This window comes from Triticum dicoccoides, chromosome 4A (assembly GCF_002162155.2).
Source record: "Triticum dicoccoides isolate Atlit2015 ecotype Zavitan chromosome 4A, WEW_v2.0, whole genome shotgun sequence".
NCBI lineage: Eukaryota > Viridiplantae > Streptophyta > Magnoliopsida > Poales > Poaceae > Triticum > Triticum dicoccoides.
Window position 1 is genome coordinate 9,630,103 of NC_041386.1, and position 15,107 is coordinate 9,645,209.

General features: G+C 44.9%; 1 protein-coding gene and 1 pseudogene across 1 annotated transcript; one reads left to right on the forward strand and one right to left on the reverse strand.

The window, feature by feature from the left end:
- The first annotated feature begins 5,745 nt into the window (after positions 1 to 5,745).
- LOC119284587 (UDP-N-acetylglucosamine transferase subunit ALG13 homolog) lies at positions 5,746 to 8,415 on the forward strand. The gene is made up of 4 exons (XM_037563715.1): positions 5,746 to 6,012; positions 6,243 to 6,426; positions 7,323 to 7,419; positions 8,022 to 8,415. Exons 1-4 carry the CDS (start codon positions 5,774 to 5,776, stop codon positions 8,276 to 8,278), a joined length of 777 nt encoding a protein of 258 aa, XP_037419612.1. The 5' UTR covers positions 5,746 to 5,773; the 3' UTR covers positions 8,279 to 8,415.
- Positions 8,416 to 8,611: 196 nt separating this feature from the next.
- Positions 8,612 to 10,901, reverse strand: LOC119288523 (annotated as a pseudogene).
- Positions 10,902 to 15,107: the final 4,206 nt, after the last annotated feature.

The window sequence follows — 15,107 nt, forward strand, 5'->3', positions numbered from 1 at the left end:
GTTTTAGCACGATCTCTAAGCGAAAAAGGAAATAGCTTCAATTTAACAATATCATTATCCACATCTTTCTTCTTTTGCATGTCACACAAATCAACGAAGCTATTAAGATGGGTAGCGACATCTTCACTAGGAAGGCCGGTAAAGCAAAGCAGTATTAATTTCACAAGATTCGGCATCGGTAAGAGGAGCAATCGGAGTGCTAATAAAATATTGTTGTTGGTATTGGTGAAGTCACACAATTTAGTATTATCTTGAGCCATCGTGACAAGCAAGCAAACTAACACACAAGCAAACAAAAGGCAAGCGGGAAAAAAGAGACAAATAGAGAGGGCGAATAAAACGGTAAGGGTGAAGTGGGGGAGAGGAAACCGAGAGGCAAATGGCAAATAATGTAATGCGGGAGATAAGGGTATGTGATGGGTACTTGGTATATTGACTTTTGCATAGACCTCCCCGGCAACGGCGCCAGAAATCCTTCTTGCTACCTCTTGAGCACTGCGTTGGTTTTCCCCGAAGACGAAGGGATGATGCAACAAAGTAGCGTAAGTATTTCCCTCAGTTTTTGAGAATCAAGGTATCAATCCAGTAGGAGGCTACGCGCGAGTCCCTCGCACCTGCACAAAACAAATAAATCCTCGCAACCAACGCAAATAGGGGTTGTCAATCCCTATAGGGCCACTTACGAGAGTGAGATCTGATAGTTATGATAAGATAATATTTTTGGTATTTTTATGATAAAGATGCAAAGTAAAATAAATGCAAAGTAAATAGCAAAGGAAATAACTAAGTAGTAGGAGATCAATATGATAAAGATAGACCCGGGGCCATAGGTTTCACTAGTGGCTTCTCTCAAGAGTATAAGTACTCTACAGTGGATGAACAAATTACTGTTGAGCAATTGACAGAATTGAGCATAGTTATGAGAATATCTAGGTATGATCATGTATATAGGCATCACGTCCGAGACAAGTAGACCGACTCCTGCCTGCATCTACTACTATTACTCCACTCATCGACCGCTATCCAGCATGCATCTAGAGTATTAAGTTAAAAACAGAGTAACTCCTTAAGCAAGATGACATGATGTAGAGGGATAGACTCATGCAATATGAAGAAAACCCCATCTTGTTATCCTCGATGGCAACAATACAATACGGGCCTTGCTGCCCTTACTGTCACCGGGAAAGGACACCGCAAGATTGAACCCAAAGCTAAGCACTTCTCCCATTGCAAGAAAGATCAATCTAGTAGGCCAAACCAAACTAATAATTCGAAGAGACTTGCAAAGATAACCAATCATACATAAAAGAATTTAGAGAAGAATCAAATATTGTTCATAGATAGACTTGATCATAAACCCACAATTCATCGGTCTCAACAAACACACCACAAAAAGAAGATTACATCGAATAAATCTCCACAAGAGAGGGGGAGAACATTGTATTGAGATCCAAAAAGAGATAAGAAGCCATCTAGCTACTAACTATGGACCCATAGGTCTGAGGTGAACTACTCACACTTCATCGGAGGGGCTATGGTGTTGATGTAGAAGCCCTCCATAATCGATGCCCCCTCCGGCGGAGCTCCGGAACAGGCCCCAAGATGGGATCTCGTGGATACAGAAAGTTACGGCGGTGGAATTGGGGTATTGGCTCCTGTTCTGGTCGTTTGGGGGTACGTGGATATATATAGGAGGAAGGAGTACATCGGTGGAGCAACAGGGGGCCCACGAGGGTGGGGGCGCGCTTGGTAGGGTAGGGCGCGCCCCCCTACCTCGTGGCCTCCTGTTACGTGCCTTGACGTAGGGTCCAAGTCTCCCGGGTCTTATCTGTTGAGAAAATCACGTTCCCGAAGGTTTCATTCCGTTTGGACTCCGTTTGATATTCCTTTTCTTCGAAACCCTAAAATAGGCAAAAAAACAGCAATTCTGGGCTGGGCCTCCGGTTAACAGGTTAGTCCCAAAAAAAATATAAAAGTGGATAATAAAGCCCAATAATGTCCAAAACAGTAGATAATATAGCATGGAGCAATCAAAAAGTTATAGATACATTGGAGACGTATCAAGCATCCCCAAGCTTAATTCCTGCTCGTCCTCGAGTAGGTAAATGATAAAAACAGAATTTTTGATGCGGAGTGCTACTTGGCATAATTTTAATGTAATTCTTCTTAATTGTGGTATGAATATTCAGATCCGAAAGATTCAAGACAAAAGTTCATATTGACATAAAAATAATAATACTTCAAGCATACTAACAAAGCAATTAGGTCTTCTCAAAATAACATGGCCAAAGAAAGTTCATCCCTACAAAATCATATGGTTTAGTCATGTTTCATTTTCGTCACACAAGAATGCTCTCATCATGCACAACCCCGATGACAAGCCAAGCAATTTTTTCATACTTTAGTAATCTCAAACCTATAAACTTTCACGCAATATATGAGTGCGAGCCATGGACATAGCACTATAGGTGGAATAGAATATAATGAGGGGGGTTATGTGGAGAAGACAAAAGAGGAGAAAGTCTCACATCAACGAGGCTAATCAATGGGCTATGGAGATGCCCACCGATTGATGTTATTGCAAGAAGTAGGGATTATCATGCAACGGATGCACTAAAGCTATAAATGTATGAAAGCTCAACAAAGGAAACTAGTGGGTGTGCATCCAACTTGCTTGCTCACGAAGACCTAGGGCACTTGAGGAAGCCCAATAATTTCCAAAATAGTAGATAATATAGCATGGAGCAATCAAAAAATTATAGATACGTTGGAGACGTATCAGAGCGGTACTACCGCTTGACGCTATAAGCGGTACTACCGCTACCGACCGCGGTACAACCGCAGGGAGAAAAACCAGAACTGCCATAACCTCTTCATACGAGCTCCGAACTGCCATCCCTCAGTACATCTTGTATGCTTTGTGTGTTGATCAACTTGATTCATTCTTGACTTAATCTTGATCAACCTTGAATCTTTCCAATTCTCTTCATTTGGATGATGTCTTGAAGGTAGACATGAATGATCACACAATCTTCTTCTTCAAGACATGCTTGCAATAAGCTTAACACTCACATGACCAATCTTTGGATAATTTCTTGAATAGCTTTGGTCGGCACCAACTCTCCTTGAAACCAATACATGTACTCCAAGAAAAGCCTATGGACAAAACCTTTAAATATAACTCAAATCAACCATTAGCCCATAGAGATTGTCATCAATTACCAAAACCAAACATGGGGGCATCGCATATTCTTTCACCGCCCTTTGTACCTACTTCTCGCTTTATGAACTAGCCCAATTCGGGTTTCAGTGGGCGTGTTTTTTTCCTATGTGTTTATGTGTTGGTTTTTATTGTTTTCCTTGCTTTTTTTTGTTTTCTATGGTTTTAGCGGGATTCTCCCTCCCCCCTTTTCTTTTCCTTTCACGTTTTCTCTTTTCCTTTTCTCAACACATGCCTACTTTTTTCAATACACAATGTACACTTTTTTTATACATGTGTAGCATCTTTTGATACACATTGAACTTTTTTCAAATACATGATATAAATTTTATCAAATACATGATTTTGAATATTTTTTGTAATATATGTTTAGAAAATTAAATACACGTTGAAACATTTTTTAATGTCACAAAACCATTTTTTTTAAACTAAGCAATCATTTTTTGGCATTGAATAAAGATTCTTTTTAAATGTGCGTTGGAGAGCAGAACTCCCGCCGGTCCATTTAGGACGTCCTTAAGGCGAGACGTGATTGTGTATCACTGCAAGCGAGATACATCCACTCCCCTCTCGACCTTCTCTAGCAAAACAATCCTTGCATTCCAGCCGTCCCCAGTTGGTAGCGAAGCTGGGCTCCAGACACTCAGGCCCAGGCCCCGTGCATGAGATTTTCCAAAGCTCTACTCCCTCCGTTTTACATAATATAAGACGTTATTATGGAAAAGAGGGAGTACTATATAGATTTTTATATGAGAGCAACTAATTAAGGGGGAATGAAATTTGAAACAGGCATACTTGACGATGACGATATGAATCACTTGAAAAGTACCCATTGGAGGCCTCCCGCAAAATTTACTGCTTGGCCTTGGAGTATGCCAAATGATGCATCCATCCGCCGCGACGTGTCGCATGCTAGAGCACCCTTGATATTTCATGTTTTTTCTGCACGTGTTTTTCTTTCTTCTTTTCAATTTTGCTTGGGCTTTCCTACATTTTGGCAGGTTTGTGGGGAAGTAGTACTTTTATAAGAAGCATAGTCGTGCTTTCTAAAAAGGAAAAAACACAGCTTGTACTTCCACGACAAGCACAATAATGCTTCATAAAAAGGGAAAAACATGGTGGTGCTTACGTGAGAAACACAGCATGTGCTTTCACGAGAAGAAAAATCACAGTTTTTGCTTCCACGAAAGCACAAACTGCATTTCCCGAAAAGGAAAAAGCACATTGCACTTTTGGGTTCTATTTTTTTCTAGCTTCAATTTATTTTTGCTTTTGGTTTTTGTTTTATTCTGTTTTATTTTTTATTTCAGTTTTTTTTCTATTTTCTCCTTAAAAAAGCATGTCGAAACCTATTAATATGGTATCTAGTTTTGAAGATCTTGACACAAAAAATCCAACAATGAAAACAGTTCGTGATGATGCACGGTCAAAGAGATAAAACGTTTTAAAAAAATGAATCTAAGAAAAATGGAAAACTCTCATCTTGTGACAAGTGGCATATATGCAATGTGCCACTTGTCAGCACCAAAAAAGTGAGAATAACTTTTTTTAGCTAAAGTGAGAGTGACTTCTGCAAGGGATACCCCTTAGTTAGTGATTTTAGTTTTTTATATAACCCTAAAAACACATAGGATTTTATATGGGCTCAAGATTCATACTCCTGCGGTCCTTCCTGATGAGAGCCCCTAGTTGACGCTCGAGCGTCAAACACCCGCTGTAGCGAGCCGTGTTGTGCGACTACTAAAATGTCCCCAAAAGAATTTGCGCTCTGTCGAGGAATCAAACTCGCAACCGCACATTGGAGAGCAGGTGTTCCATACCACTTGAGCTGGTGAGTGTGTGTGATTAATAGGCAGCGCGAACTAATAAGAACAAATGCAGTGGCTGATCCAAAAGAAAATAAAAAATATTCGACCATTTCTTGGAAAACTGTGAACAAGTTTAAAAAAATGTGAATAATATTTGAGATCATGAAAAAATTTCAAAAATCGTTTTTTAATATGATCAATTTTTGAAAAGTGGACAAAAATTCAAAAATGTGAACAAACACAATTTTTGAAAATGCGAACAAACTTCAAATTCTGGACAATGCTCTTGAACTGTGAAAATTTTAGAAAATATGAATTTAAAATACACACTGAACATTTTCTTTGTATACGGTGAACATTATTCAAATACATATTGAACATTTTTTAAAATATACGGTGATTTTTTGTTTCGAATGCATGTCGAACAATTTTTCTATATACAACGAACATTTCTTATACACAGTGAACATTTTTCAATGTACGGTGAACTTTATTTTGACAAACGTGACCAATTTATGTAAACGTGAACAAATTTGGAAAATGTGACCAATTTCTGAAAACATGAACAAGTTTGGAGTTTCGATCATTTTCTGAAAATTTAAACAAATTTGGAATACTACATTTTTTCGAATTTAGGAAGAAAGTAAAAAAATATAAGGAGAAAAGGCAGAAAAAAGAAAAAGAAAACAAAATAATCCATTTTCGGCGAATAGGATCTGCCAACTACGACCGCACGACCTAACTGATGAGCTCCTGCAGTCCGCCGCCGCCCCGCGCGCTCCCGACCCCCCGCCGTCCTGCGCGCTCCGCCCGCCGTGCTGCTGCCGCCTGCTGGCTACCGCCACCGCGGTGCTGTCCGCCCTGGGCTGAGGTCTCTACACAGTCCCGGATTCCACCGCCGGCCGCCGGGCCCTGCCTCCGCTGCGCCCAGCCGCCCACAAATCCGCGTCGCCGTCCTACTCCCGGGCCGTCGCGCTGCACTCGGTAATTTTATCGTTTTTTTTCCTGCCAATAGCGTCACAGTGTGTATGCACCTAATGGAACTGTGTACTGTGTGTATGTGTAATGTGTTGATGGAACTCAATTTGATGCGTTTTGTAGAAAAAATAGAAAGAAGTAGAAAACTGAGTTGAGGAATATGGGTGATGATGGCATGAATTATATCATTGTGTGCTATATCGAGCCAGATGTCATTTTGTCATGTTTTTCTACAGAGCTTACTCTTCAGAAGAGATGGGAGATAGAGAAAGGCGAATGGTGTTTGTCACAGTAGGGACGACATGTTTTGATGCTCTTGTCAAAGTGGTAGATTCCGAGGAAGTCAAACAAGCACTACTGCAGAAAGGTTACACAGACCTTAGGATTCAAATGGGCCGAGGAACATACACGCCATCCAAGGTAATATCTGTCTCCTTATGTTATCAAAATTGCAAACCCATAGTGTTCTTAGTAGGAAAGAAGGGGAAGTCAAATAATGTTTTGCAATCTCGTCAGGTTTACTACTTCAAGGAGTAATGGATTTTTAATGGCGCTTATCAATCCTGAAATGGACATAGTATCCGATCAACTGAGATCTATAGCTGCTGATTTGACATCTAGGTGGTAGATTGTTCATTGCCTGTGGAAAGAAATTGCATGAAGATGTTTCTGTGACAAATTGTGACATCCTTATAGGTGCTGATACTTTTAATGCTATAATCTACTTCTTTTGATGCATATACCATACTATCGCATGAAAAAAATGTCAAACTTGCAAAATATAGGATAAAGTCAAACAGGATAGGTGGCAAAAAAAGGGAACATATGCAGCGTCAGGGTAAAAAATTTGATTGTCCGCACTTCAGGCAGGTTCACACTGTTTTACATTTTTTGTGTGCTAACTATGATATCTGAAGTCTGGCGAACTGGTGCCTTCTATATAAAGTATTATAGGCCGAAATCCAGAATTTGGTTACAGTTAGGCTTTTATGCATTATAAGGTGGAAATGAACCGGACAATGATCTGATGGAAAAATGGGGAACTAACTCGCTTATATGTTAATTGATTCTTGTGGATATACACTTCATTTCCATATTGCACCACTTTGTTATGTCCAAGATAGAGCATATAATTTGGTTTCTAAATAAGAGCTGCACCTTATATACTTAAAATAATTGACAGACCAGAAGGCCTACTTAAGTCCTAGTTCTTACGTACTATCTAGTATCTTCTGCTTCACTGTACCATGATCAACGATTGTGGTTTGTGTTTAACGATTAATAGCATGGATTTAGCCTTTTCTTCTTGAATATAGGCCTCGGGGAATTCAAATCTTCAAGTTGAGCATTTCACCTTTTTACCAAGCATAGCTGACAACATACGAGAAGCATCCTTAGTCATCAGTCATGCAGGTGATGATCAAATCTGAATAATAGATTTATTTTCTTGAGAGAACTATAATGGAACAGTACTTGAAGCAGATTTTTTTTATGGTGAATCCTTTGGCCTATGTATGTTGGTTGTTGTAACAATATTTGCCCTAAGCAAACCTCTTCCACACTGATATTGTCACAATACTTAAACCTGTAGAAATTTATGCTACAGATTTTGATTCTCCTGTCATTGTTTATGGATTTGTAATTTTAACTTCAAATAACTTTTTGGCAATAAGGAAATAAGTACTACAGACTCTAGCATTTCGAAATATGTCCATTACTAGGTGGTCAGTTCCTGTGAATTTTGTAGCAGGTGGACAAAGGTACCTGCTGAATTGGCGTAGTCGTTACTGATCATGGAATCAGGACTTTGTTGTTGTTGCACCTGTATGTAGCCCGTTCGACTTTGTTGTTGTTGCACCTGTATGTAGCCCGTTCGACTTTGTTGTTGGAGAACTTGCTATATTTTAGAGTAAGAGGGTTATGGAAAATAATATGCTGTCGGTGTTGCATTTTAGCGACATCAATGGTTGGAAAAGGCATTCCAAACTGTTGTTTGTTTAACTTATTGCTGACAGGTTCTGGCAGCATATTTGAGACGCTGCGATTGGGCAAGCCTCTTATCGTCGTTGTGAATGAAGATCTGATGGACAATCACCAAAGCGAGCTAGCAGAGGAACTGGCCGAGAGGAATCACCTTTTGTGTGCCCATCCACAAACGCTGCGAGAGACTGTCGAGGCGATGGATCTGAATGCGCTCCAGCCTTACGTGCCAGGAGAGGCGAAGCCAGTTGTGGCACTGATCAACCAATTTCTTGGTTTCCCCGTCGATTGATAGTACACGTTTTCTCTTCATGTAGATGAAGTTTAACAAAACACTGAAATGAAGTTATTACAGATCCAAAGTGCAGAGTTTAGATACTTCACCCTGTTTGGAACTGAAAGACTTTTTTTTTGTTGTTGTTGGTCTAACTCACTGTCGTTAGCATTGTGGGGCTAAATTTTCACCACTTGTCATGTATGAATAGGCCCAGTGTGCCTATTTGATTTATCCCGAACTATAGTAACGGCGTAAAGGATTGGCCCGGTAATAATACAAATAAGGAGAGAACCACGAAATTATAATGGCTAATTTACACTTGATCCTAAAAAAAGAGAGGCTAATTTACACTTGAGAGGGTTTTGTAAAATATTGCCTATGTGGCATCAGCCATCGCCCCATACAGACATACCAAACCTAGGATGTGGATGTACATTCTCTTTTCATAGTTAACACACACGGTGTAGGTTTATGACCTCCAATGCATTCTACTCTTACTCGTGCACAGAGAACAAGTGGGCATCCCTGGCGAATTGCACATGCGCGATACATCTAGACCAGTCAGTTAACCTTCTAGTACCCCGCAGCTCACCGACCGCCATGCAGCGAGCCGACGGACATGGTGCCACCGGAGGAGGACCAGGTCATGGACGAGAGCACGGACGACCCAGAGATCACGGACGAGTCGGGATCCGAGAACACGAGCACGGCGTCCTCCGGCAGCACCTCCTCGCCGTCGAGAAACTGGCAGACCTGCCTCATGCTGGGCCTGGCCTCAGGCCGGCCCTGGCTGCACACCATGCCGAGCCACAGCACCAGCTTCGCCTCCCCGGCGTCGTAGCACCCGTCCAGCCTCGGATCCACGGCGCGCAGCAGGTTGCCGTCCAGCCCGCAGTCCCGGACCCACCGCACCAGGACCACGTCCGCCGCCTCGCCCGGCTCGACGGGCCGGCGGCCGCACGCGACCTCGAGCAGCAGCGCGCCGAAGGAGAAGACGTCGGTGGCCGTGGTGGCGCGGCTGGTCACGGTGAGCTCCGGGGCCATGTCCCCCAGGGTGCCGGGCACGCGCGTGGTGCCCGGGGCCGCGCCGTGCTCGTAGAGGCGCGCCAGGCCGAAGTCGCCGAGCCGCGCGGCCATGTCGGCGCCGAGCAGCACGTTGTTGGCCTTCACGTCGCGGTGCACCACCACGTGCTCCCACTCCTCGTGCAGGTACAGCAGGCCGCGCGCCACGCCCCGGATGGCGTTGAGCCGCTGCGCCCACGCGAGCACCTTGTTGCCCCCGCCGAACAGGTGCGCGTCGAGGCTGCTGTTGGGCATGAAGTCGTAGACGAGGAGCAGGTCCTGGCCGTGCTTGCACCACCCGCGCAGCTCCACCAGGTTGCGGTGCCGCATCCGCCCCAGGCTCGAGACCTCCGCCACGAACTCCCTCATCCCTTGCTTGGTGCCGCTGGAGATCCGCTTGATGGCCACCTCCTCGCCGGACCCGGACCCGGACCCGGAGCCGGACCGACGGCGTCCGAGCACGCCTTTGTACACGTGGCCGAAACCGCCCGAGCCGAGAAGCCCGCTCTCCTTGAACCCCTTGGTCGCCTTGTAGAGCTCGACGTATAGAATCCTCTGGGGGTGTTCGAGCTCCCACTCCTCCAGCTTGTCGGCGAGCGCCGCCCTACGCCGGAGCCAGAGCGCAGTAACCATCGCTGCGGCAACCAAGGTGAGCGTTCCCGCACAAGCCACCGCGGCGAATTTGATGATGAGGACCTTGGGAGCCGGCGGAGATCAATGGGCTGGGCGAGCCCATTGGTCCGGAAACTCCATGCCAGGATGTAGTGCGAGCTCGCGAGCTTCCCGGTCGCCGAAGAGAAGCCGACGTACATGTTCTCCTTGAAGACCGACCGGAGATCAAGCTTTGTCGATATGAGCGGCCGGTGCGGCCGCTCAGCCACGGACGACACTGGGGCGACGGTCACGTTGAGCAGGCTGGTACCGCCGTCGTAGTCTATCCACGCCTGGATCTGCTGCGCGCTCTCCAGCTTCACCGGCATCTTCCTGTCCTCCCCGTCGGCGCCGGTGGCGTAGTACGCGGCCTGCTCGGACACGTTGGACACGAGGCTGTTGACGTCGACGCCGACGTGGTTGCCGTTGGTCTCATTCATCTCCAGGTCGGTCACCGTGTCGAACTCGACGGCGAAGACGTGGTTGGAGGCCTTGCCATTGGTGGTCGGCCCGAGTACGCCGAGGTAGATCTCGGGCGACGCACCGGGGAGCACCCTGGACGGGGCCACCACGAAGGCGAGGCCGTAGCCGCCGCCGATCCCGGTGGTCACGATGTCGAAGACGAAGGCCGTGCTGAAGGAGGAGACCGCGAGGTCTCCCTGGTTGTCGAGCGTGCCCAGGGCCACGGGGGAGCCATAGAAGGCGTGGCCGACGAGGCGCTCGCTGCCGTTGGTGAGCTGGAGCGCGCCGCCGCGCAGCACCGACGCCGACCCGTCCAGGCTCAGGTTGGGCGCGTGCTGGAAGCCCTGGTAGATGAAGTCGACGTCGGAGCGGCAGCAGACGGCGACGAGGAGCAGGACAACGGAGAGGCACAGAGCAGCGCCGGATGCCGCCATTCTCTTTTCTCGCTGGAACTTCTGGTGTGGTGTGGTGTGGTTTGGTTTAGTTCTTCTACATAGCAGTATATGTTATGTATATGCAGAATGTGTTGGGTTTCATCTTTGATTGGTTGGTCGCCATCGCTGCTTTTTGAATTGGCAAGAGCATCTCCAACAGCCGCGCTATATAAGTGCCGCGCTAAAAAATTAGTGTTTTTTACGCGCGCCACCGCTCCGGACGCTCCAACGAAGGCGTAAAAATCGCGCCTGGTTCAGCGTGACGGCCGAAACGCCATCACACGTCGTTTATTTGATGTGTCTGCCCGCGCGCTGGACACTCGAGCGCTCGCTCGCAACTCCACCTACCCCATTCAGCCGCCGCCGCCGGCGCCACCCCATTTCTTCCGACGACCGTTCCGGCGCTTTCCCGGCCTATCCCCATGCCGCGCCGGCTTCCTCCGTCTCCCTCTAGTCACCGCCGCCCCTCGCGCGCGGTAGTCCTCCGACGAACAGCGCCCGACCGCCCACTGCCGCTCGGCGCCCGCAAGGTGTTCGACAAAACGCCCGTAAATATGTATTGCTTCAACTTCACATTTTTTACATGAATTTAGTGCATGTTGTTTGTAGTTTTTATAGTCTAGTTTAAATTAAACATTGTAGATGAGTTCGTCATATGATTCTTTCGAGGAAGAATTTAATATGGAAAAGGAGGATCTTGCAATGATCCTAGCTATGCACATCAATAAAAAACCGAAGCACGGTGGTTCGGTTATGGGACGGCAGAAAATTTGGAGGGATAGGATCGATGCCCACAACGGATTGATGAGGCACTATTTTGTGGAGAATCCCACATACCCTGAGTCGTACTTTCGTCGCCGGTTTAGAATGAGCACCGAGTTGTTCAGGCGCATTACAGAGAAACTAGCGAGCCATGACCGGTTTTTTCAGCAAAGGGGGAATGCCGCCGGAGAGCTCGGGCATAGCAGCTTTCAGAAGGTGACAGCCGCTTTGCGTATGTTGGCATACGGTATCCCCGCTGATCTAGTTGATGATCACTTGGCCATGGGTGAGAGTCAAGCCATTATGTGGGTCAAGCGCTTCGCAGTCGGAATTGTGCAAGTGTTTGGCCAGGAGTATTTGAGATCTCCCAATGCTGAAGACACCGCAAGGCTATTGGAGATGAACAAAGCTCGCGGTTTCCCAGATATGCTTGGCTCAATTGATTGCATGCATTGGAGTTGGAAGAATTGTCCTAAGGCATGGCATGGGCAATTCCACGGTCATAAAAAAAGTTTCACTATATTCCTTGAAGCGGTGGTCGATTAAGAGACTTGGATTTGACATGCTTTTTTTGGAATGTCTGGATCTTTGAATGACATCAACATTGTCAACCGGTCACCACTGATGAATAAGATTGCAAATGGTGAACTGCCTCTGGTGCAGTTTGTAGCAAATGGTCGTACATACAACTATTACTACTATCTTGTGGATGGCATCTATCCAAAGTGACAAACATTTGTGAAGTCGTTGAAAAAATCGGAAGGTAAGAAAAATCTTGATTTCCACAATGCTCAGGCGGCGGCTAAAGAAGATGTGGACAGAGCTTTTGGGATTTTGCAACCCCAATTTGCTATTGTGAGAGGACCGGCTAGATTTTGAGATAAAAAAATGCTTTAATACATCATACACGCTTAAGTGATCATGCATAACATGATCATCGAGAATGACCATGACTAAGATGTAGACTACTCTCACTATAAGCTCTTGGGACATCCCGTGCGAGTGCGGCGGAGGGCTGAAAGGGTGGCCCGATTTGTTGCCTCCTATCATGCCATTCGACGTCATGAAGGAATTGTGGGCTTGGAATGGCCAACAAAGAGCATGATTTGTGTGTTTGATATTGTATTGTTGAACTATTTGTTGTATTGAAAGATAAACTATTTGTTTGAGTTGTATAACGAAATTGAACTATTTATTGTTGATTTATTTTGTTTGTGTTTGATCTTCTTGCTTTCGTTTGGAGCGCACATATTGTTTGTGCAAGCGCGCGCTGCATTTTAACGCACCTGCTGAAGCTACCCGCGTGCATTAAAGTTACAACGGTCGCTGGAGGCCTGCAGCCAGCGCTCCTCGCCGCGCCAAAACAGGCGATCAACACATTAAAAATGTATTTTTAACGCGCCGCGTGTTGAGCGGTTGTTAGAGATGCTCTAAAAGGACGAACCTTGGGGCTTGACTTGAGCATCGACTTGCGCTCTTTTTTGCTAGAGTGAGTGACAAGAGAAGAGGAAGAAAGGTCCTGCCTGAACTGTCATGGTTGCTTACGCGCAATGCTTGACAGACAAAGAACGGGAAGGGAGGTCATAACCTACCTGCCATTGGCTGGCTGGTTGCTTACGCACAAGGCACAATGCTTGATTGACTGATCACAACATCACTGCCCTGTGCGTGTGCCGTTCCAAGTCGGAAACGCGAAGTCCGTTAATGATTTTGACACGAGTGACTGAAAATGAAGAGCGCGAATGATGAAACTGACCAAAAGATTCCAACCCATCCCACTAACAGTAGCAGTTAGCAACAGATTCCGTCCAAGTCGTCGTCAGTCAATTAATTGGTACGCTAAGTCCTAAGACTTTTTTTAATCCCAATTTATAAGTCACAAATCTCTAAAAAGTCCCTACCTATTTGATTTCTGGGACTTATAAGTCTCTATAAGACCATATTACAACTATAAGTCCTTATAAGTCCCTCCTTGAGAGTCTTATTTCATAAGTCCCAAATGCCCACTTTAAGTCCCTATAAGTCCCTCCTGTTTGGGACTTTTAGGGACTTATTTAAGTCTCTAAACCAATAAGTCCCTGGAAACAAACACCCTCTAAGACACAACCGACGACGCCAGTCAGGAGTTGGGACTCGCAAGTCGCGATCGACCTACGTCCTCCTGCTCCAAAACGAAAGAAACTTCTACTTACTGTACATTTGATACTACTTCCGTCCTAATTTATTAATTTCCCTCGTATTTAGGGCCATATTTTGATCATAATTTTAACTACTATAAAATACTGCATAAATTATACATAGCGAAAATAATATCATATGGAAGTATATTCAAATACGAATCGAATGATATAATTTTTTGTGACGTGCATCAACATTTTATTAGTTAAATCTATGATTAAAATTTAGCACAAAAACGAAGGGGATCAATAAATGAGGACGGAGACAGTATTGTTGGGTGCAGAAATCTCCATTGGTGCTGTGAATGAAGGTCCTAGAATACGTTATTGCCTACGCGCTTTGGTCAAGGATGATTGATTATCTGCTCGGCACAGGCCACGTTCCCACCGCATGCCCGCAATGCGAGTATTGTGGGACAACTGTTATACTGATGTTTAAATTTCTAGTATCATTGGATGCCAGAAATCGACTCCATCTTTCAACTGAGATGCAAATCGCCATTTATTGAGATTACTCAAGAGGTTGGGAAACTAATCGGCAAGTTTTGAATCAATCCAAGTCTACGAGAAATCGTCCCCATGCACTCATTTTCAATTTTGTTGCTAGTGATCACAATTAGCATACTTCTACAAGGAAAGTTCCTGTAAACAAAAATTAGAAACCTCACCAAGCAACATTTTTTGCCAATATAAATGAAAGCTCACTAGGAAAAAAAATCATAGAAGGCTCAACCCCTTTTAGATTTCAAACGTAGAACTACGCTAACAAAGCACTACTCGAAAGATATAAGCACGTGTGTGACTACATATTTGAACTTTATAAACCCTTGTAGACGAGGTCCTTGTCCAAAGCTATAAGTAGACCATCCAGATGTTCTGCATGATTCATCCTTATGCTAACGAAATTAGAGTAGCATGTATACACCGTGCGGCCATCCTTGTTGCTCGAGCCTCCTACACAGAGAACCGTCTCAATATTCCCCACCTCATCTTACTACCACAAAACTGTATCAATCTGCAAAATATGTTCAAGTAAGCTATATTTTGCAATGTGACCAAATGAATTGACCCATAAATCTCAATGCGTCAAAAGAACGACATCCATGTGCAAAAGTTAACTTCGCAAACGCTGGACGTTATGAGCCATACGTTATAAACATTGAACAGTAAATATAACGACACAAACAAAATCTTAATAGATGTGTAACAGTAAGACCGACAAGGCACGACATAACACAACAGGCATTTGCCCATGCAAATAGGATCATGATAAGCACTTCAAGCACCTAATGCGCT